Source organism: Candoia aspera, chromosome 8, assembly GCF_035149785.1.
Source record: "Candoia aspera isolate rCanAsp1 chromosome 8, rCanAsp1.hap2, whole genome shotgun sequence".
Lineage (NCBI taxonomy): Eukaryota > Metazoa > Chordata > Lepidosauria > Squamata > Boidae > Candoia > Candoia aspera.
In genome coordinates, this window is record NC_086160.1 from 37,262,686 (window position 1) to 37,286,859 (window position 24,174).

A 24,174-nucleotide genomic window follows, 5' to 3' on the forward strand; every position below is an offset into this window, starting at 1 on the left:
CGGCTCAGCGCTATCATGGCGGCAGCGAGCGGCAGCAACTGAAGCAAGCAGGAAGCGATGGACGAGCTAACTGGCGACTGCAGAGTGAAGTAGCTGCACGAAAAACTTCAGGCTTCTTCCCTAAAGCGGAAACTCCTCCTTTGTTTCCATCCCTGCCCTGGTCGGCAGCGCCGGTCCGGTGGCGGGGGAAACGAAAAAGACATCCCCTGCCGGAGCAGCCGCCGGACGTTAGAAGGAGCGCCTCCTGCCCCTTGGCCCCGTTCGCCGCGGGAGCGGAGAGCTCGGCCGGGTGAGTGCGAACTTCCTCGCTGGCCCTACTTTGTCCTTGCACCTGTGACTGCGCGCGAGAGGGGGACGGAGCAGGAACAGCGCTTGCTCCTCCGTCGGCTGCTGAAAGACAAGCACAGCAGCAGGAGAGGCTGTAGAATAACCCAGGGGAGGGTGGTGCGTCTTTCAAATCTACCATATCTCTTTTTTAGAACAGTCTTTTGGGAAACCATCTTTTTTTTCTCCGGTGCGAGCAAGTTTAACGTTTGCGGCGAGGAGGAGCTTACCTGTATGATGTGGTTCCTCCTGCCCTTGTTTTATGAAGGGAGGGACGGAGCAGGCGTGTGCTTCAAGAATGGAGCAGAGTTTTACAGTTAGGTAGATGCCAGCTTTGCGGGTGTTTTTAACGAGCGGCTATACTTACTGTTGTCTCTCTGGAATGTCCACGTTTAAACAGACCATTGCCCAGATCCTGACACTGAGGGAAGACAAGAGTCTCAGTGCTGAAGTTGCTGGACGGCGTTCAGGGTGCTTCGGAAACTGGACCTGACCCAGGCTAGAGAGTGTATTCTGTATTTCTGGAAGTGAACTAACTATGGCTAGTGAAGACAGACAGAGCTCTTCCTCTCCACCAACTGGGGATGATGAAGGAGAGGGAGGTGGTACTGGACAAGGAAAAGATGGAAGCTCCTTTGGAAAGCAGTCTTTGAATCCAGGAATCCCTATTCGTGGAATCAGGATGAAATTTGCTGTTCTAACAGGATTGGTAGAAGTTGGGGAAGTGTCCAACAGGGATATTGTAGAAACTGTGTTCAATCTGGTGAGTCAATTATCTTTCTTTTTTTCTCCAAATGAGGAAAAGCATGTGATGAAATAATATACATTCTATCTGTGTTCATATTGCTATAGTTAAACACAAATGTACACACCTAGCCATTTGTTACAGGGTGGTGAATCTGGCAAGCTACTGTATTTTCCTGAAAGAAATGATGAATAACACATTTAAGGCTGCATTAATTTTTTTTTCATATTTTTCATATTTGCTTACATTTTCTGGAATCTTGTTCCAAATTTTTTTCCATCATAGGACTTTTCTGGCACTTTATAAATGTAACACAAGAATAGGTAGATGTTGAAATTTGCACCTTAATATATATATGCTATTATATCTGTTTGTAAAGTAGACTAATATGGCAATATCCTACTGTAAGCTTGTAATTGATGGCTCAGCAAATTTATAGATATGGCTATAGGGGATGTCATCATTATTTGTACTGCAGACACTCACCTTTCCCTAGTAGTGAAACTTCCATTAGAAAAGTGTTTAAGCTGATTAATATTAAACACAAACATTAGGCTTTGTGGAATAGTGACATTAAATTTGAGTATTACAGCCTTGTGGCAGTAATGATGTGATATTCTGGGAAGTTGATATATAGTATATATTGCATAAACTTTAGAATGTGAGGATGATTACTTCCTCTGGCTCAGTCATACTTAAGAATGATTGGGTTGAGTTTTAAGACCATACTTGGAACTGTCCCACATCTGAAATTGGCCTTAAAAGCTGAAATAAAATTGTTTGGGCACACAATATATGCCATTTCACATTTCTGATCTTCAGGAAAGTATTCTAACTTTCATTTTGTAAACAATTTTTGGATTTGGATAAGTTCCTGAACTTAAATATAATGAATATACAAATAATATATTCAAATATAATGAATTGTATTGGATTAAGTAGGTGAGATCTTTCCTTAAAAGTTATAACCTGCACTTTCACAAGGTTCTACTTGAATTTGATGCAACTTGATTTAGATAAAATCTGAAATGTTTATTTAAATTAAAGATTGGCAAAGTAAATTAGAGACAGAATATTCCTAATTTAATAAAACATGTAGTAACAGAACTATAAGAAGAGAAAATCTTACTGGGTTTTTTTTTATCCCTGGTATATTTATAATAGTTCTTTACTTTGAAGTATAATTTAAGGATTATGTATGTGTATTCATTTAAGCCCTAAGCATTTGTTAGAGGTAAGCTACAGAAATAGATTTGTTTAGAATAATTGTGGCCTAGATTTATTATGCCATAAACAGAAAATGATAATTCTAGATTATATACTGAACTAGTTTCTATGGTCTTTAACTTTCTGGCTTTTTGACTTAAAAATCCAAAATGTTTACACATTTTCTATAGCAGCAGTAGCAGATCTCACACATTAATTCCTGGTATCAAAAAGAATTTGGCAACCACACTTTTTATGCTTATAAAAATATAAAAGTCTGTTGAACTCTCTAGAGGATTGCAGCATTTTGTACAAAGTATTGCCAGTGTGTATGATCAGCAATTTAGTGTATTTCATTTCAGCCTATTTGAAAACAAATAATTATAAGTCATATTGCAATTATAATATGAGTTTTGTTAAAAATGATCAAAATTGAAATATAGAATCTTGCAGAAACTAAATATGAAATTGCTTTGATAGATAGATAAGCATACCAAGGTACCTTGTAGTGAATTGGGCTGTTTGTCAATTTCGCTTGTCCCTCACCTGGGTCTATTCATATATATGAATGGACTACATTTCAAATCAGGTGCAGTTAGCATGCCACCAGTATTTGGAAGGACCCAGATTGGGACAGGCTATCCAGTATGCTTGGCTTTTCTTTCCTAAAATGGGTAGGGTTTTTTTTTTTAGTCATACACAATCTTTTGGGAGCTGGGTAATAGGCAGGGCTTGGAGCAAAGAATCAGTGGGAATACCAAACTTCATTGCACAGCTTCTCCCCAGTCCCATCTTCATCTGGCATCTTCTACCTATAGCACTTTGAAATTAGTCTGGATATAAGTTTAGACCTGTGCTCTAGGATTTCAGATGTAGATGTGTTTTAATCCTGCTGAGAAATAATGTAATGCATAATGCTGTGGTTGAACTTCAGTTTGAGAAGTGTATACTCTTCCACAAGCTAATGCTTTCCTTCCCCATGAGGAAAATATGTTAATTTCTATGAGTGCTCATGTATTTCTTTTTTTAAACAACCAGACTTTGAATACTTAACAATGAACATTTCTGAAGGATTTATTTTAACTATTTAGTGTAAATATAGTTTGTCTGCTAGTTGGGCAGGACTCATACACCCTCCCCTTCTTGCGACTGGAGATATTCCACATTTCGTTGAGTGAGGCATGACTCTTGGTCATGTACTGAGTCAGATTCCCCTGGCTCCTCTGTCTGTTGCAGATATGGGGGAAAAAACTTTTGCTTTACAAATAGGGCAGAACACTAGAGAAGCTTTTGACTGAGGTTAGAAAAACGTGGGTTTACCATCTCCCCACAGCTTCTGATTAAAATTTGGAATTTTCAGATTGGGAAGTCCAGGAAGACTGAAGCAGAGGAACAGGTGCTTCAGGTACTAATATTATGATAGTAGAGGTCTAGCCAGGAATTTGTGTTAGGTTCTTGAACTGTTTTTATGTATTGTGCAAGTCTAAGGTTTTTATTTCTCTGCCTTTTTTCCACGTGTTAGGCTGTGTCCTATGCTATCCTTGGACTGATGGAACCAGAAAGGCAGTTACAAGTCAAAACTTTTCTTAATGTGTTATATGTCTTCCACCAGTAGGGAAGACAAAGCTAAGAGTAAAACCTAGTAATTTAGTCAAAGACTTGGAGAGTTCAGAGAGAGTTTTGCTTGGCTAGTTAATTATGCTGACATCACAAACTAATGGTTAAACTAACAGTTTGGAGGCAGGATTGTTAAGAGGAGTCCAATATAGACATAAAGTTGCAATAAAATACCACAGAAAACAGAGTTTTCCAACAAGGAAGTTTACAGCTTCGTGATATTGAGCTGTCTGAGCTTAATAAGAGGTGTAAATGTTACCTCCTCTTACAGAATTGTGCTGATCTCCACCGCACAGCCTACTTTAGCTGGTAGAATGACTTAGTGGTTGGTACTTTCCCAAAGACAGACTTTGACTCCTTTCTACTGAAATCAGTGACCACCTACACTGAGTCATACCCATCATTCATAGGTGGCTGGTAGCCAGTTGCCTCTTGAATTGCAAGCTGAGAGTCTTCTAGGGCTCTCCTCTTCAGCCTCAGACGTCCATAACAGGTTGTGCATGAAGATACCAATTTTCTGTATAATTTCCTTGTAACCTGTAATATCAGTTCGAAATATCTAACCAGTTCTGGCTTTTTATGGGGCCTTAGAGCAAAAACTAAAAACTAAATAAAAAATAAATGAACCATTTGTAATAAAATGCTGTCATATTATGGTCTGCCTGGAATATTGCATTTTCTTTTATGCATTTCTTTTAATTAACTTTCTGTTGTGATTGGACAGCTCTGGAATTAATCCTCTTCAGCACTGAATATTTGCATTTACTTTTTTGTTGTTGTTTTTAAGTAAAGTTTGATTTTGTTTATCTATGAGATTGGTTTGTTTCCCAAGAAAGATTTGGTTCTTCTGATTACATACCTCTATGCTAGGAGGCCAGGAGATTTGTACCTTTGAAATTAGTTAAGTTTTTGAAATTTTATATTTTAATCATCAGAAAACAGCATATAGTATGAGATTCCTGTGTCTCATACAGATCAGGGTCAGGGGGTTGGAACCAGGTGGGGCAGTCTTTGAATGATAGGTAATTGCATTAAAGCTACTGTGTGCTAATCCAAACAGGGTGAATTGAAGAATATTTAGTTCTTGTAATATTGGATTATATACTGAATTCTGAGTCCTTTTCTATAGTGATCCTACTTACATACAAAACTTTGCAACAGTTTTAGTTTGTCTTACAGTCTTTATAGGTTGTTTAAATTACATCAAATAAATCAGAGAAATTATCCTGGCTATCCCATGAATATACTATGAATTTCATTCAAAAGTAAATCTATCCTTGTTCCTAAGTGGGCCTGAACTCATAGACTAGGGAATAGCCCTGGTATAAATAGTCTACAGAGATGGTCTGTTTTAAATATTATGAGTGAAGCCCTGGTCCCCAAAAACATCCTTTAAAAACCTGTAATTCATAAAGTCATAAAGCCTTTGGTTGGGGCATGGTGACCATTTATTTCTTTGTATTGAATTGCAAACTTCACATTTTGTTAACACCCTAGCCCCAGTTGGCCTAGGAAATTAAGGCTAGGGTTAGGGTATTGGTTAGCCATACACTCTGCACATCTCCATCCCCTCAAAAGTAGCAATTTCACTTCATACATTTTCCTGTCTGTGGGGACAAACATTTCGCTATTAGCTGGTACATATGATATAAGCAGTGCCCCTCTCTGCATTTTTCATGACATACTTTTTAGAGGTATTTCAGTCTTGGGATTTTTGGCAATATAATTTCTTGCTTGTTATACATGGCAAAAATGGCCAGGTAGGTTTATGAAGAAAATTAAATAAGACTGATTTTGCCACTTAAGCTTTATTGTAGTGATTTTTAAGGGTTTTCTTTGTGTATATTTAACTAGATATACTGTATCTTGCAAGCCATTTTACTCTTCCAAAGTAAGGACATTTTCCTGAACTAATATTTGATAAGTGAAATAAGCTAAATCTGACTTACATTTATATAATTATAAAATAATACAGATTTTAAGTTTCTGCCCTGTCAAACAATACTTGATGCATACCTTAATGTAGGTCATTTTTTAAGAGGGCATATTCTTTCTCTAATCCAGTGTTTCTCAACCTTGGCAGCTTTAAGCTGTGTGGACTTCAGCTCCCAGAATTCCTCATCCTGCATTCTGGCTGGGGAATTCTGGGAGTTGGAGTCCACACAGCTTAAGGCTGCCAAGGTTGAGAAACCCTGTTCTAACCCCTATAAAGCTGATATGGTATGGCGGACCACCCCAATTTTGACAGGAAATGATGGCTCTTCAATAATTGGGTTTTGTAGATTTGCTTCCAGTTACACACAGATACATGTATAAGGAAGTCATCAGACCATCAGTAGCATAGATTCTTGTTACTTGAGAAGCAGGTGAAAAATTGGCAGATTATTATTCTGCATTTAATCTCTTTCACGATTTCAGTATTGCCTAAATGTAGATAGGAAATATTTTGAGGATGTACTGAAAATTTATTTCCACTTCATGCAACCTTGCCAAGTTATATAAACTGGTTGCCAGGCTATTATTTGAGAGTGAGTTAGGTAATTTTGAAGTTGTATCAGCAATGCGTTAACTGTAGCTTGTATTTCAGCACTGGATAATGCTATACTGAGCCCACATAGAATTTTTTTTTATAGAAGGCTCTGTAGAGTTACTATCACAAATAATATCCTAGGATGTTACACATTGTTACACATTGCTAATCCAAGATTATTGGGCTATTTAACTTTTGAGTATTAATTTTTTGTAAATTCTTTCATTACTTTTTTCTTTTTCCAGTCATAGTACCAAATAATATTGTAACAGAAAACACCTTTGGTTTTTACAGTCCTCTGTAAAGCTATAATGTGCTACAAGTGAACAGAACAAATTACATAGTGTATTACTTATGGAATATATGCAGTTTCAAGAAATTATTATTAAGTCCTTTGTTTTGAAATTGCTTACCCAGAGTTCATGTTAAACTGAGAAGACAAAACATTTTAGCCTTTCCTTATTTTAATAGCCATTTTTTCTTCCTTTGATGTAGCCAGCTCTATTATAAAAAACAGAGATACTTTAAAATGTCTGCAAACTAATTGGATGTAAGTACAACTAAGCACAGTAGAATTTACTCCCAAGTAAGAATTGTAAAGTGCCATGTTCTTGTTAAGTGTGGGTGATTTAAAATAATAACCTTAAAATTGTTCAACCCCATGGAAACTAGTTTGTCTGTCCTCGTTCCCTCCTTCCTTCTCTCCCTTTCTTCCATCTTTCTTTCTGAAAGTATTTTATTTATTATTAAATTTATACATTGTCCATCTCACCATAAAAGTGACTCTGGGTGGCTTACAAATAAAATTTTGCTTTGTTATGGAGAATGGCCTGCCTTTGACGGCAACCAAAGCAACATTAATTATAAATTATGGAAAGTGCCTTTTAACTGTTTGTTTTTTAATTTTTGTACTTTGTTTAATTTCCTTTTATTTGGTGTGTAAGCAAAATTAAGATATATATTTCAAATACAAGAAAACAAGATGTTCAAGTTTAGCAACACTGATTTTACTGAGCATAGAGTATTTAGGACATCAGAAGCCTTAAATCTATGTTACCCCCCTCTCTGCAGGCAGCTCCTGATTAGTATAGCACATTGGTACTAAAAAAAAGATGTGACAAGGCAACAGTGTAATAAAGCTGTCGGTCAAGCAAAATGTCAAGCTTTTGTTGGAATATACATAAGTTGCATAAAAATTAGTGGTTAAAGTATTATAACCATGAGCAAAGGTGACACTGAAGCTTCTCTACAATCCTTTAAAAGTAAATACTTTACTTATTTGTAAATACTTAAGTAAAGGTATCATATAGAGAGCCAGTTTGATGTAGTGGTTAAGGCACCAGTCTAGAACCAGGAGACTCTGAATTCTAGTCCCGTCTTAGGCACAAAGCTAGCTGGGTGACCTTGAGCCAGTCACTTTCTCTCAGCCCTACGAAGGAGGCAATAGCAAAAATTTTCGAAAAACCTTGCCAAGAAAACTTCAAGGACTAGTCCAGGCACTCACTAGGAGTCAAAAGTGACTCAAAGGCACAAAACAAATGAAGGAAAAAGGTATCATATAATAGATTTTGAGTGGAAAGTTAAAACATATTATCACAGCCTTTTAAAGACTGATTTGCACAGGTCCAGAACACTCATATCAGCTTCCACTTTCTTCTCATTTCATGGTGGATCATTTTTTCCCCATTATTTTTAGTATCTACAGTTGTAATCAAAATTATTCAACCCTCACTGCAAATCAGGTTGATTGTCAAAATGTACAGACTTTCAGCTGTTTGCAATGAACAAATCAAAAGCAATTGAAATAGCTCAACACAATGAATGCTTCAAGTGGTGTCCCCAAAGTCAACTGAAAATGCAATTTATAATGACTTCTCCAGGCTCAAAATTATTCAACCCCCTGAATAGAATCCATCACAACAGCGCACATACAGTATGCAAAACAGGTGTTGTCTCAAGCACACCTGATGCAACTAATCAAGGGCTTCATTAGTGGCACCAGGTGTGCTTGAGCTGGAACACATGAAATACCTGAAGTGGCTAGGGGTTTGTTGAGTGTCACATTTGACTGCATGTTAGAAATACAGTATGGCTAAGTCAAAAGAATGGTCCAAAAAGGTAAGAGAAGAGATCCATCTGCCTTCACAAAAAAGGAACAGGCTACAAAAAGATAGCGAAGGCACTGAATGTTCCTAGAGACACCTTTGGAAGCATAGTTCGCAAGTTCAGAGTTAACGGAACAGTGGTTACACTCCCTGGATGGGGCAGAAAAAGGAAGCTGTCAGTGGCTGCAACCAGATTTCTGAGAAGGCAAGTGGAGAGGAACCCTTGAGTGACTGCAAAAGACCTGCAGCAAGACTTGGTGGCAACAGGCACTGAGGTTTCAGTGAGCACAGTAAGGCGCGTACTAAACACAGAAGGTTCCCATGTCAGAACTCCAAGACGTACACCACTATTGACCCAAAAGCACAAGAAAAGTCAGCTCTGATATGCTCAAAATCATATAAATAAGCCACAGAAGTTTTGGGATTCTGTTCTGTGGAGCGATGAAACAAAACTGGAACTTTTTGGCCTGATGGTTCAGCGGTATGTCTGGAGGAAGAAGAATGAAGCATACGCTGAAAAGAACACTCTACCTACAGTTAAGCATGGTGGTGGCTCAGTGATGCTCTGGAGCTGCTGTGCATCCTGTAGCACTGGAAACCTGCAGCGTGTGGATGGCAAGATAGTTTCATTGAAGTATCAGGAAATCCTAGGAGAAAACGTCATGCCGTCTGTAAGGAAGCTGAAGCTTGGGTGTCACTGGGCCTTCCAATAGGACAATGATCCCAAGCATACCTCGAATTCCACTAAGGCTTGGATGCAGAAGAAGTCCTGGAAGAGTCTACAGTGGCCATCACAGTCACCTGACTTGAACCTCATAGAAAATCTCTGGTGGGATTTGAAGAAGGTGGTTGCAGCACTCAAACCCAAGAATATTACTGAACTGGAGGCCATTGCTTATGAGGAATGGGCTAAGATTCCTCAGGAACGCTGCGGGAAGCTGGTGTCTGGCTATGCATCTCATTTGCAGCAGGTCATAATAGCAAAAGGGTGCTCTACTACGTACTGAAGATACTTGCCATGAAGGGGTTGAATAATTTTGAGACTTGAGAAGTCATGGTAAATTGCATTTTCAGTTGACTTTGGGGACACTACTTTGAAGCATCCGTTGTGTTGAGCTATTTCAATTCCTTCTGTATGATTTGTTCATTGCAAACAGCTGAAAGTCTGTACATTTTGACAATCAACCTGATTTGCAATGGGGGTTGAATAATTTCGACTACAACTGTATTTGCTTCGATTTTGTCGCCACCTGAATCCAGAGTAACTCTGGGCAGCTCACAATATAAAAAACTGATTATGTGCCTACAGGTCAGGGTCAACTCTTTGCAACCACATAGATAGACTTTCTCCATGACAATCTGTCTCTAACTTGGTCTTTCAGGTTTTCCAACAACGTACCTATCATCACTGTAACTCAGTCCATCCACCTTACTGCTGGTTGTCCTCTTCTTCTTTCTTAACACTTTTCCAGGCATTAGAGTTGTTTCCAGAGAACTAGGTCTTTGCATAATTTGTCAAATAGGAAAAATTGAGCCTGATCGTTTGTGCCTCAAGTGTAATAGGAAATAACATTAGAATTCCTCTTAAAATACACATTAATCTCAATATAATATTCATTTTAATAGCATGATCTTACCAAGAGACTTGATGGAAATGTTAACCATTGAGTTATGCCTACTGAAATTGCATCTGTGATATAGTTTGAGAAAGATAGAAAACAAATTATTTTTTGGAGTCTGTACAATTGTGAATCCTAATCTTTTACAGTTATAGTAGATATTATTTACTGGATTGGATTGGATGGGTAGAAACAACCTGGGAAAGATGGTTGTTAGCTGGCCGCAAGCCATGAAAGGCTTTAAAGGCTCCCCATTGGGGGAGATGGGTGGTGATATAAGATAGATAGATAGATAGATAGATAGATAGATAGATAGATAGATAGATAGATAGATAGATAGATAAAGGTAACTACCAATATCTTGAATTTCACCTGTAAGCATACTGATAGCCAGCAGTGGAGCAGTGGTGTCACATGTGCACATCAAGCAAATAAGACTTTTTCCAGTTAATAGTATAACCAAAGTATCAACCATATCGCTGTACTGTACAACATAAAGTAATTATAAAAAATAGACATAGGATCAGCATATAAGAAAAAATTGTAATCAGTGGCAAGTGCTACCATACCCTTAATGAAACTGATTAATAAAATAAGGCAGTGGTTTAAGAACTACATTGAAGATTAAAGGAGACAAGGAGCTTTCTGTGAGGTGTTAAAACAATCTTGTTCAGGCAGTCTTTTGAATATTAGTGGTAAACTTGGGTTGCTATTGTTTGGGATTTTGACATAGATATGATAATGCAAGTGTTCGTATGTTCGGTATTTCTTGGGATTTTATTGTATTTTATGTTGTAAACTGCCTGGAAGTTTGGGAGAAGAAAGGTATATAACTAAATTTAATAAGCTTGTTGAGAATCACCCTTGGGAGAAGATGATATAGGAAATTATTAACCGTGGTTATGATTAATCCAGTCGTTTTAATAAATTATAGGTAGGAAATAGAATTTGATAGCAATTTCCCCCATTTTATGTCTTGTTCAAATGGAAAAAAGAATGTTTTCCATTTATTCTAGAATGGGAAGGCAATCTCTTTTACATTTCTACCCATTTTCAGATAGTATAGTATACTTGTTTGACAAGTATTGCCTTATTAATCCAATTTCTATCCTTACAGTTCCAGTATGAATGGAACTCTAAACAATTAACTGTTGCTCTCCTTTAAGTAGATAAGCCCAAAGTTAATAAAGATACTAATTGTTGTTTTGATAGTGGAATTTAATATTTGCTTGAAATGATCTGAATGATTGTTTATTATCTAAACATAAATTATGTCAGTATGTCAAATTATTTTGTCTTATGTCAGTAATCATTTCTGTGACTATTGAAAGCAGCTTTAGGCTACATCTGATACCTTCCAGATGTCCTGAAATTGTACATTCCCAAACTCACAGTCAGTAATTTTATCTGAAGAAGCAGGATAGAAAGATATTGACATTTTTGAACTTTGATGTTGGAGAAGACTCCTGAGAACATCACTGACAGCCAAGAAAGCAAACAAATAAAACCAGAGTTCTCACTTGAGGCACAAATGGCCATTGGCACTTTTGAACTAAGATGCTTGCTGCATCTCATCTTAACTTCTGTCTCTCCTGAGTAATTTTTGCTGGTGTTGAAGCATCATATGGCTTCCTGTATATCAACACATTGAAATGTTTCGAAATTGAAATGTCATTGAAATGTTTTAAGGAAATGTTTTACCATCTTTGCTTCTTAATACAAGCATGAATATGGTGGTGGAATATGATGGAAAATTGTGGCTGTTGCCTCGTCCTCATTGATTTTCTTTCGGTGTGTCATTCCTCAGCTCTTCTGTATTAAATGAAGCAGCCATATTCAAGATTAGTTTTTATTTGTTGATGACTTGGCAAAATACTAGAATGCTGTTTTTCTCTTGCTCAGAATTTCAGGACCATCTGGTAAACTCTGAGGACATCTAGCTTGACTTAGATGGAATTTGTCTGACCCAAACAGGGTTTCTTGTATTATGAATGAAAGTGTTTTCTGTCATACATTGACTGGTGCATGTAAAAATTAACAAGCAAAACTTAGGGGAGATGGCTTTTGTCTACAATTGTTCCTTGGCAACCGGTATTTAAGGCATGTTGTCTCTGATTCAGAAAGCTGTATACAACCATCAAGACTAATAGGTACTGATAATACCTGTACTTTTTTCCTGTGTTAATCAAGTCTGTTTTAAAAACAATATTAAACTGGGAGAAAGGCAGGCACAAAGCCCACTCCAGGTGGACTCAGCCTCCTTCCATAAGGCCATTGTCAGCAATTGTACTGTGGGAAAGAACCTTCTTCTCACAGGAAATCAGGCAAAGGCCACCCTAAAATGTTCCAGTTGGACTGTTTCTCTACCTCTAGCCAAAGAGCAGTTTTAAAGAGTGTACACAGCTTGAGAAAACCATGGTGATGAAACAGAAGAGCTTAGTTAAAAGAAAAGAAAATTAAATATCCCAAATTAAACATTAAAATGCATTTTTAAAAGGTTTAAGAACAAATCAAGGGACCTGGTAACGTAAAAGCTAAGAAAAATAAGAAAACTGATATTAAGCTTCCTAAAAAAGCTAGGACTAAAAACAGTATGGTAAATTTTCAATCCAATCTTACTACAAAAGAGCACGTAGAATCCAACAAAGATGCATTCTCCAAAAGATCACCTACTGGACTGGCTACACCATAATTCACAGCTTGTTTCATTCCAGCTATACCTGTAAGCCTAAGGATCCCAAGAAATGAACAGGAATTGGTTTGACAGATTTTGGCACCTTTATCTTATCTCTTAGAAACTGGTTCATATAAATTATCCCAACTCTTAAGCCTTTTTAAATCACGAAGAACATAAGTTACATTGCTTCCAATCCACTTTACAAGCCAAGATTTCCAAAGAAGATATTAGATAGAATATCATTATTGACATGATTGCTAGAGCAATTCTCTCATTTTCCTCCATAAGTATTGTTTCTTACATGAGTAAATTAGACAGGTTCAGAGAGAGAGGTACTAGGCTAACAAGATATTTCAAAGAATACTGTCCATCCAAGACCAAGGATGAGGATATAAATGCCATGAGACCTAACACACATTTAAGCAATGTAACGTCTTCTACTGTAGATCACAGTTTGCAGTAACCTCCCTGGTTCTATCTGAATTTAATAACACATCTGCAACTAGCCCTTTGGCCAATGACTCAAATAATCTCTGGCAATTTCTTTTTGCCTGTTCCTCTGCAAATCCACACAAAAGTATTGAGCTGCAAGGAATAAACAATAAACATCCAGGTGATTCTAACTGGCCAGCAATGAAATATATGGACAATAATTTCTTAGTTCCTGTTTGCTCACTAATTGATATATGCTGACAGACAAATACAACTAGACTACAAGTTGATGACGCAATATATTCAGACACCTCTGACTCTCTGGGTAATGAAGGATCTGCATCTACTCTACCCATATTTTGGATTCTTGGTGTTCTTTGAGCTTGGTTGTTTTCCTGCAGATGTTTTTATATTTATTTATATTTCAAATTTCATCACTGCTCATCTCGCATGAAGTGACTCTGGCTGGTTAGGGTTTAATTACCAGCCTAGGTAACATAATCAGTTAATGGGAGAATGGAGTTCATCATGTGTGTGTGTGTGTGTGTGTATAATAGTACCTTACCCTGCCAGTCTTGGCTGAGGAATGGTTTCTTATATATTTATTCAATTAACGCATATGGCTGTCCATTTCATATACATAACTCTAAGCAGTTAATAGTTAAAACAGAGTAGAAACAATAAAAACTGAAATAAAAACAACAGAAATAGCATAAAAATAGCTGCCGAGAATACTAACAAACCCTCAAACAAACCATGAAATGGGCTCACTGATACTGTCAGCCCCAGATTGATGGCAAAGCAAGGTTTCAGTGCCTTGTGTAAGGCCAGCAAGGTTGGGGCAAGTCTGTGGGGTGATGTTCCAAAGGGCAGGCACCACGGTTCTCCTCCTGGGTCCCAACAAATGACACTCATGGATGGGAACTGGAGCATGCCTCTCCTGCTGTAGCTAACAGGATAAGTAGACACCACTGGGGAGATACAGTCCCGTAAGTAGCCCAGCTCCAAATCATGAAAGGCTTTAAAGGTAACCACCAGTACCTTGAATTGCACCCAGAGCATAATGGTAGTCAATGCAGCTCATGGAGCAGAGGAGGCACATGTGATGAACAACCAGCACCCATAACTGCCTATGCTGCCTCTATTTGCACGAGATGAAGCTTCTGAATACTTTTCAAGGGCAACCTCATGTAGAACATGCTGCGATAATCCAATCGGGAGGTGATTATGGCATGAATGATTGTGAGCAAAGCCTCCTGGTCCAGGAATGGGTATAACTGGTGCACAACACAAAGCTATGCAAAGGCCCTCCTGGCTATTGCTGTTACCTGCTCATTGAGCAGGAGCTGTGAGTCCAGGAGGAACACCAGATTGTACATGGAACCTGTTTTGGCCACTGCAACCCCATCCAGAACAAAAGATGAACGGTCACCAGAACGAGATCATAAAACCCAAAGCCACCCAGTCTTACTAGGGTTGAACTGAAACCTGTTGTTCTCCATCCAGGCCCCCACAGCCTCCATACACTGAGACAGGACCTCCACAGCATTACTCAGACAGCCTGGGGTGAAGATGTATAACTGGGTATCATCTGCATATTGATAATGTCTCACTCCAAACCAATGGATGACCTCATCCAGTAGTTTTACGTAGATGTTAAACAGGAGAGGAGAAAGCCCTGAGCCCTGAGGTATCCCACATAGCAGAGGCCATGGGCTGGACCTGTCCTTCCCTGTCAACACCAACTGAACCAGCACAACAAGGTGCCACCCACCCTCAACCCCAAAACTGGTCCAGAAGGATGGCATGATCAATGGTATTGAAAGCTGCTGAGAGGTCAAGAAGCATAAGGATGGATGCACTAACCCTGTCCCGCTCCTGGCAGAGATCATCCAAGAGTGTGATCAATGCTGTCTTGATCCCATATATGGCCTGAATCCTGACTGAAAGGGGTCCAGATAATCTTCCAGAGTTCTTTGAAGCTGCTGCGCAACCACCTTCTCTATAACCTTCCTCAAAAAGGGAAGGTTGGAAATTGGACAAAAGTTGTCCAATGCCATTGGATCCAGCTATGGCCTCTTGAGGATGGAGTGGACCACCACCTCCTTAAGTGATGGTGGAACCACTCCCCTCACCACAGGCACAATAAGGACAGAGAAATATTCTTATGACATTTTTTCTCCCTTACCAATACAAAGTAGGCCCTAATAGTGGCTCTAACTCACATTTGGTTAGATTTGCACCATGTCACTCTCCAGTGGTGCTCCAGGCATCTCTTCACCCACTTCCTCTCTCTCTTCCTTGATGGTTCCTTGATTAGGCTATTGTTTCTTTCTTGATTGTGACCAAATTTCACTATCTTTTCAGCAAGCCAAGGCCAAACCACAGTTATTTTCCCAAAACATGCAAAAAGCTAAAGAATTACAGAAGAACAAAGGCACCTACAATCCCATAAACACCAACCTAATACGTAAACTTGATAACCAAATTAAGAAAAACCTTGGTGTTCTAGCCATGGAAGGAGAAGTCATGAAAAAAAATTAGAAGATGAAAAGTAGTGGACCTGTCTGCCCATACTTATATGAGTGCCCTAAAATGGACAAACACAACATACCACTTCATCCAATTGTATCACTGTCAGGGATCCCAACATACAATCTAGCTAAATAACAATTAGATAATAAAATGATGGTTTCATTTGATCTTACAGCATTCTTTACATCCATAGATACAGAATTAGCAAAACAGTTCATGGCAGCACTGGTACACTACACACCAAACTTAACAGAATATACTAAAATTGAAATAGCCAGATGCATGGAACCAATTGACATTTGCCTCACCACTTCTAGTTTGATAGACAAATATACAGATATCAAAGGAGCACCCATAGGATCTCCCTTCAAGATTCATACCTGATACTGTGATGCAAGCCCTAGAAGCAATAGCGCTTTCACATGCAGCCCAAAATATGGATCCATTATGTATATGATACTTTTGTCATAATAAAAAAATACAATTAAGATAATCTTTAAAATAACATTTGTAAGAGAAAGAACAAGAAACTATCCTTCCTGGATATTACCAGAGGAAATGATGGCAGAGTTCAAACCCAATGTTATTGAAAAACAAGCCACACTAACCAAATGCTTCAGTACCAAAAAAACCCAACCCAACTTCCCACAAGAAAAGCTGGATAAGAACATTATTCAGATGAGCAGTAACCCAGAACTCCAAAAAGAAGAAACCTATACATCTTCCAATGCAACAGATACCTACACAACTTCATTAAAAAGTGCCTACCTGTACAAATGTCACTATCCATGAAAATGATAACTCTCCCATATATCAAGAACCAACAGACTACTACAACCTGTTGGTTTCACAGTACCACACAAACCAACAAAATACCTCCATAACGTCTTAAGCAAACCCAAAGATCAGTTATGAAAGAAGAAAAAACAGTCATCTGCAACATATCATGTAAAGACTGTAACAGCTGCTATATAAGGTAGACTGGTAGAAGATTGACATATCCTCTATCATCAGTTGGTAGTCTGACCACATGATGAAAATTCATAAATTTCTCAACGCAGACAAATTCAAATTTCAATCCCAATTTCAACTGGAAATCTGTTTCATTTTAAGCCAAATTCAAAAATGTTAGGAAATTGCTGGAAGCTTGGCATTGTGCCAAATCAGCCATCAATAGACATTTAGATAAACCTCATTTACATACCATTTAAAAGATACAACCAAAAGCCAAGGAATAAAACAAACAGCATATGCTCCCCAGCAACCAGCACCCAGATAAGTCAGAAACAGCACCAGATAAACAATTGAGGAAGAAGCAATACCCAAATCAAAACAACCATCAAGGAAGAAGCCACACCCCAACTAAGGTCACTAGGGCAAATTGCTATATATATACTACCAGCAACTCCACTGTCTCATGCATTGATGATGTTACCAAGCTTGGTTACCAAACATCTGCAGGAAAACAACCAAGCTCAGAGAACACCAAGAACCCAACAGTCCAACCTTCAGCTACATATGTTCTCTACTATGAGATACCCATATGCCACTTTCAAGCTGTGATTTCTGGAGACATAGGGAAATTCCCTCACAAATATTCTTTGCATGTTGTTTGTAGAGCTTCATTTATTAATTTGATTAGATACTAAATTTATATCTACAGTATATCAATATATCTATATATCTATGAATCTCTTCCTTTTTTATTATTGATACATTTAGAATTTAATACAGATTTTCATTTCTTCCCTTTGGATGATACTTTGACATGTTGTTAATGTAGTATAAGAAACTGCACATTGGTATCTTTCTCTCCTGCATCATTGACTTTGAAGTGTTGTGTCTCTGGCCATTTCTACTTCCATGAACTGACATCTAATAGAACTAACTAATACAACTAGCACTTCTGATTCTATGCAGAGTAATCTCAAGACCCTGCTAATCCTAACATTTAAGTCAATCCAAATATATAACTCATGCTCAATAATTCTAACATAATTATTTTATCCCGCCCTTTTATATATATATATAACTAAAGGCAGTGGACATACCTAATACTCCTGCCTCCTCTTTTCCTTACAACAACAACCCTGTGAGTTGGGTTGAGCTGAGAGAGAGTGAATGGCTCAAAGTCACCCAGCTGGCTTTCATGCCTAAGGGAGGCCTAGAATTCAGTCTTCTGGTTTCTAGGCCAGCACCTGGATGACTACACCAGACTGGCTATTTCAATAGATAGATTTTTAGTTCAGGCAGGTCATGATTAGTGTAAGTTTGAATAATACAATATTCATTCTAGCATGAATTGCAAATTGGGACCGGGTTGCATTTAATGTGACCCAAAATTCAGTTAATGTGAGGCTAACTAATGCATAGTTGCCATTGGGGTTTTAGATGCTGTTAATCTTCATGAGTGTAAAATGGAGACAAGATTCCATCAGAGTAAAACAGTACACATTTAAAAAAGAAGCGGCTGGTTATTACATTAGAGCAAAAATTGAACAACTAAGAGTGGTAGGTGGCAGTATTGCACCCAAAACTCTCCCCACGACCCAAGTTCAATCCCGGTGGAAGCTGGATTCTTGGGTAGCTGGCTCAGGTCGACTCAGCCTTCCATCCTTCCGAGGTTGGTAAAATGAGTACTCAGCTTGCTGGGGAAGGTGATGACTGGGGAAGGCAATGGCAAACCACCCTGCTATAGTCTGCCAAGAAAAGGTTGCGAAAGTGGCATCCTCCCAAAGGGTCAGATATGACTCGGTGCTTGCACAGGGGACCTTTCACCTTTTTTTTCACAGGATTTTTAAAACTTTATTCCAAATATTGAGACCATGGAATGTAGTTGAAGTCTGATATAGATAAAATGTCATATTTTATTTTTAATCCAGAAGGGTATATTCTTTCATATTTAAAACACAGATATGGCTTTCAGAAACTTAATTATGACCTAAAGGAATTTGGATAATAAAAGTGATGTGGCTGTCATATTGTCTTCTTAAATATGCTTTACTAAACTCTCCCATGAAACCAAATTATTTTGCTTGAAGAAATTTAATCTGTTTAGTTTTTAGAAGTTGTCTCATGCTTCTTATTTTTGGTATGTTGCAAAAACTACAGCCAATAGCAGGCAGGCAAGCAGGCAGGCAGGCAGTAGAACAAACTACATACAAGTGTTGAGCCCCAGATGCTTGATAATTTTACCATACTGAGAGAGAGTACTGTATGCTTTGTATGCGCTTTATGGCATGGCAGTGCACTCTTTGTGGATGTCCTAGAGCTATTTGATTGCTTGCATTTTTGAGTGCATAACATATGCAGTATTATTTTAATCCTGAGATTACATTATTTCCTCGAGAAAGCATAATATTACAGCTGTATGGCCCTTTACACCAATCACCGTATGTCCCGACATTAAACATTGATGTCCTAAAATCAGCTTCAGAAGTATGTTCTATGTGTTGAATGAAGTGTATTTTATTGTTGAATCATCAGGACCTGTGAGTTAACGTGATCAGAAACTGATATCATCATTCACTTCAGTTAACATATTTAGTTTGAATTTTCAACCTGATTTTTTAAAATTAAGGTTCATTAAAAATATAGGATTTAGTTCTTTCTCACTGCAAGAGTACTCCTTTCATACAGTTATACTCAGAACTCTACTGTCAGAACAAAATAGGGAGACTGTGTAAAACATTTTACTGGTCTTTGGCAAACTGGGAATGCTTGACATTATAATTGGGTGATGATGTTTATTGCTTTTTTCAATTCTTTTTATTATTTCCTGATTTGTAACAATGAATAATCAAGGTCTCATCAAAATTGATTAGACTGTCTAGTAGTCCTACATCTGATATCAATTAACCATTTTCAGAATAGTTCTTTCATGTTCTTTGTGACTTTCAGCCCGCTTTCTTGTTCTCCTGTTACAGTTGTATGGGCTAGAACAAGACATCTTGTCAATAAATTGTACCGCTTGTTGTAATGAAGTAGCTTGTAGTTATCGAAGACCTACTCAAGCAGTATAATTGTTCACAACTCTTTCTGCTAGAGTGCTGCTATGGAAATGAGTTGTTAATATATAGAATGACTAAAAAAATAACAGTTTTTCCCCCTGCTTAGAGTAGAAAAATGGACCAGTGCTTAAGTGATTAAGGTCTGCTGTTTAATTTCAAATTAGCTGACTGCTAGTGTTCATGTTGTCCATGATTGTGTGAAACATAAATGGTTAAAGATAGACAGTAACACCCTTTCTTTAGAACAAGGCAGTGTACATCCTACAAGCAGATTGCACCTCCACTTTCTAAACATCACCAAACAAATGTCAGTTTTGTATTATTTGTGCATCACTTATGTCTCTGCTGCTGTTTTATTTTTTATAATTAAAAGCCATTCAGAACATGTTTACAAATTACAGATTTAAATTGCTAGATTGTTCACTTTATACAAACAATAAGTTCAAGAGATTATGAACCATAATCAGTAAGTCTAGTTGGCTTTTGATCAAGCTGTGCCAACCAGGGCTTAATGAAAAGCCCAAACCCCGGACAAATGGGTAGCTTGTGATTGCATTTATTACACCGAGAACTCCTGCATGGCAACAGACAGGTGTTTTTCACTGTAACCAAACCTGTCAGAGAAGGTAAATGTAGGGATTCTTTGAGCTATCAACTGTTGACTGTGTTACATTTCAGATCAGCAAGTAACTGCATTGAAAGTTATCACGTACTTAAATTAATAGAGGATAAATGTATGGTATAAGCAAAGAACAGTTTTTTTCTAGGGTGCCTGGTTAAACTTAAACTGGAATTAATTATCTTTGATGCGAGCGGATTAATTTTTCTTCTTAGTTCACATCTGTACAAAATTACAGTGTGAAAAAAGTAACCCTGGGAAAAAGCACAATTTCACTGGTAAACAAAATATATATAATAATCCAAAAGCAAAAGAAATATTATTGATAGCAAAATGGATAGGTACTTACACACACACACACACACACAGTAGAGGTTTATAATACAATTGTATGCGTATTCAAATGAAAGTCCTGCTGTTTTTAATGGCGTTTAATAACAAAAAAAATACTTAAAATACGTTCCTTTGTATAATGTTAATAGTGTTTACTGAAAGGCAAGCGTATGTAGGATTGCTGTCCTAGAAACGTAAACTGTATGAAACATATATGGCTTGAATTATTATATTTTAAAATAGGCTTATGTATCTTTCTTAAGGGCAAAAATGTTTGCATGTGAGTGTTCTAAAATCATGAAACTGTGGTTTACATTTTAAGTAACAATAACACTGATTCTGTTAGTTTTCAAGAATTTTGAACAATTGTGTTGCTCTTTATATGAATATAAGAATCTTGCCGACTTTCTTTGCAGTATGTTATTTCTAGTGTCCATTAGATGGCACTCATGCCTTTATTTTTAATGAAGCAAACAGAAGTTCTGTGGATCTTAATATAAGACCTGACCAGAATAGTATGAAACAGCATACATACATACAGGCAACTTTGACCAGTCAACTTGATCCTGATATTGTCAGGGTTTCATTAGTGGTAAAAGATTCTCAAAGCAGGAACACAGAGAATGTAAACATGCAACTGACATTGATTAATTAGTGTGAAAAACGAGAAGCAAGAAGTATATTTCATGGGAGAGATACTAGAAAAGAGGGCTCAGTGACTGTTAAACTGAAGGCTCCTCAAAACAGGAACAAATTTGGCTGAAGCTGCTATTTAGGAACTACTTATTTATTGTCACTCAGGAATGATAGTCATTACGAACAGTAGATAATCACTGAATGGTACAAGGGTGATTCGGAACTTTTATTTCCTCTTAATAAAACCAGTACCACCTTTTCTGGCTGCAAGATAAGCTGTGCAACAATGGCCACCTGTACATTCCCAGTTCCTTTAGGATCTTGCAACTCTGTCATGGCACTTGCCACATGGACCTTTTTTGTATTTAATGCCACCTACTTCCTTTGTAATTATGCCTTGTATCAAAACAGAAGTCAAAAATTATGTCTTATTTTACCACTCCTGACATTTTTCCTGGTCTTAGTCTGGCAAGGCAATTGATTTAACGCAGCTCCCCACCCCCACGCCTTCTAAGGATCCTGGTACACAGGTCCTCTACACCCTAACACAGACTTACTGCTTGGCAGGTGACTATATGCTGTTTTGAGTATTGCTGAGCTTTTCTCTTGAGATGGTCCATTTCAAACCCTGTCACAGACTCCCTTCTGCCTGATGTACAGTATGGTTCATCTTTACATTCAGGTGTTCAGGCTATAAATTTAGGGCATGTTTCTGGCATGTCTCACTTCTTCTGTATGTTAAGCGTTGCTTATCTTCAGCCCATCATCCACAGTCAGATTGGGAGGGATTGGTGGGGTCTGGAGATGTTCCTTTCAGTCACATTGATTGGGAGTGCTATTGGGATTTTATCAGTGGCAAGAAATATGGAGGAGGAAATATGGAGAATGTAAACATACAAGTATTACATGTAGTCCTTGCTTAATGACCATTTGTTCAGCAACTGTTCGAAGCTATGACAGCGCTGAACAAATGGCATTTATGACTGGTCCTCGACATTACAGCTGCGGCGGTGCTCCCATGGTCATGTGATCAAAATTTGGGCAATTGGCAGCCCACCCATATTTATGACCTGCAGCATGCTCTTCAACTCCCTCCACTCAACTATTTTCCCCCATCCCCGCCCTTTTGGCCGCCCTGCATTGTGGTGCCCCTGCCGTCCTGCACTCTGCCATCCCCCACCTATCTTTGCCGTCTTCTTCCTCCCATTGCTGATGAGGCGCGCCAAGCTGAGGCAGCTGCTGGCCCTTCGTGTCATGAGTGAGGATGGCGAGCAGGGGGCTCCCATCCAGGCTGTAAAGCGCATGCGTAGTACTGAGGAATTAGGTGGCCATTCAAAGAGACACAGATTGGGCCCGCCTTAGTCTTTGGGGTTTATATGTCTGGGTTTTCCCACACTTCTTCAGTTTGTTAGGATTCTCTGTTATGTAGCAGTAATAAAACACTAGAGACCTATTTCTTGTCTCAGTGTGGTTCCTGGCTGTTAGGACACTTCGCGAGGCTATGTGAGGCCTCCCGGCGGCTTTGCAGTGACATGGAGGCCTTGCAGAGGGCCAGCAGCTTCCTTGGCTGGCTGTACCTCATCAGCAATGGGAGGAAGAAGACAACGAAGGTTGGCAGGGGATGGCAGGGGTAGGCAGCAGCAGCAGAGTGCAGGGCAGCCAAAAGGGCAGAGATGCGGGGAGATAGGCAGGGGAGGGGGTTGAAGGAAAGGTGAGTGTGGCAGGGCAGGAGAAGCATGAGATCCTCACTTAACTACCGCAACCAGGACTACTGGAACTGCCATTGCTAAGTGGTGCAGTCACATGATGTTTCACCTAATGACCAATTCGCTTAGTGATGGAAATTCTGATCCCAATTAGGGTTGTTAAGCAAAGACTGCCTGTATTACTGATAACAGTGTGAGAAACAGAATGATAAAATAACATGGTGAGATACAGGAAAAGAGGAACCTAGAATTTAAATTAAGAGACGGAAGTTCTGAATTGGCCAAATATCATTAAATGACTATCAAATATTTAGTTCCTAACTGTATTAAGTCTCTGGGAAGTCTAAGTGAAAGTAATGCCTGCCTTGAGGAGCCTGTCAATTACCTGGAAAAAGAACAGATCATTGAACAAGCCATTTTTGAGCAAAATGTATTTCTCAAGAATCCTAATAACTTATTTTGGAACGTTAGGATCTTGGACAATAAATAAATGCTTTGTGGACACAGTGATAAGGCTTATACTTTGTTCTAAGCTATAATGTGGTTTATTTGGTTTTGACTGTCTTATTGTGCTGTGTGACTCCAGCCATAGTGGATTATAAACCATGGTTCATGGCTTAGTATATTGTGTGAACCCAGTCAGTTGAGGCTCATTCAATAAAACATAGAGTCTTGTGCAAGTACAGTTACTGTTAATAGGTAGTTCTGTGTAGGTTAGGTGGTTTATGACTTAGCGAAGTGTCCTAACAGTGGTTTATGACTTAGCATAATATGTGAACCCAACCACTTGTAGCAAATTTAATATGTCACTAGACAACCCGTAACCCACTGGGTCATCATTTCAGAGATATTTACCAGATTCCTCAATGCCTTCAACAATGGCAGAGCTTCTGATGTACTGCCTTCACTGGAAAAGTTCTTAAAAATTCAGGGAGATATTCAGAGATGTATCTGCCTTGGAAGTAGCCAATGTTGAACTGTATAGCACAGTCAAATATCAGGAGTTGACCACAGGAAATGTTTTATGACATTTTGTATTATGTCATAAAATGTTTTATGGTAACTTTTACATCATAAAAT

The 24,174-nt window shown here is 38.3% G+C and overlaps 1 protein-coding gene across 3 annotated transcripts in view; it reads left to right on the forward strand.

Moving 5' to 3' along the window:
- Positions 1–742: 742 nt before the first annotated feature.
- Positions 743–24,174, forward strand: part of LRBA (LPS responsive beige-like anchor protein) — a 409,112-nt gene continuing 385,680 nt past the window's right edge. For all 3 annotated transcript variants that reach the window (XM_063310174.1, XM_063310176.1, XM_063310175.1), the window contains exon 1: positions 743–1,087. In XM_063310174.1, coding sequence (XP_063166244.1) covers positions 863–1,087 — 225 coding nt within the window. In that variant the 5' untranslated portion in view covers positions 743–862. The remainder of the gene's footprint in view (positions 1,088–24,174) is intronic.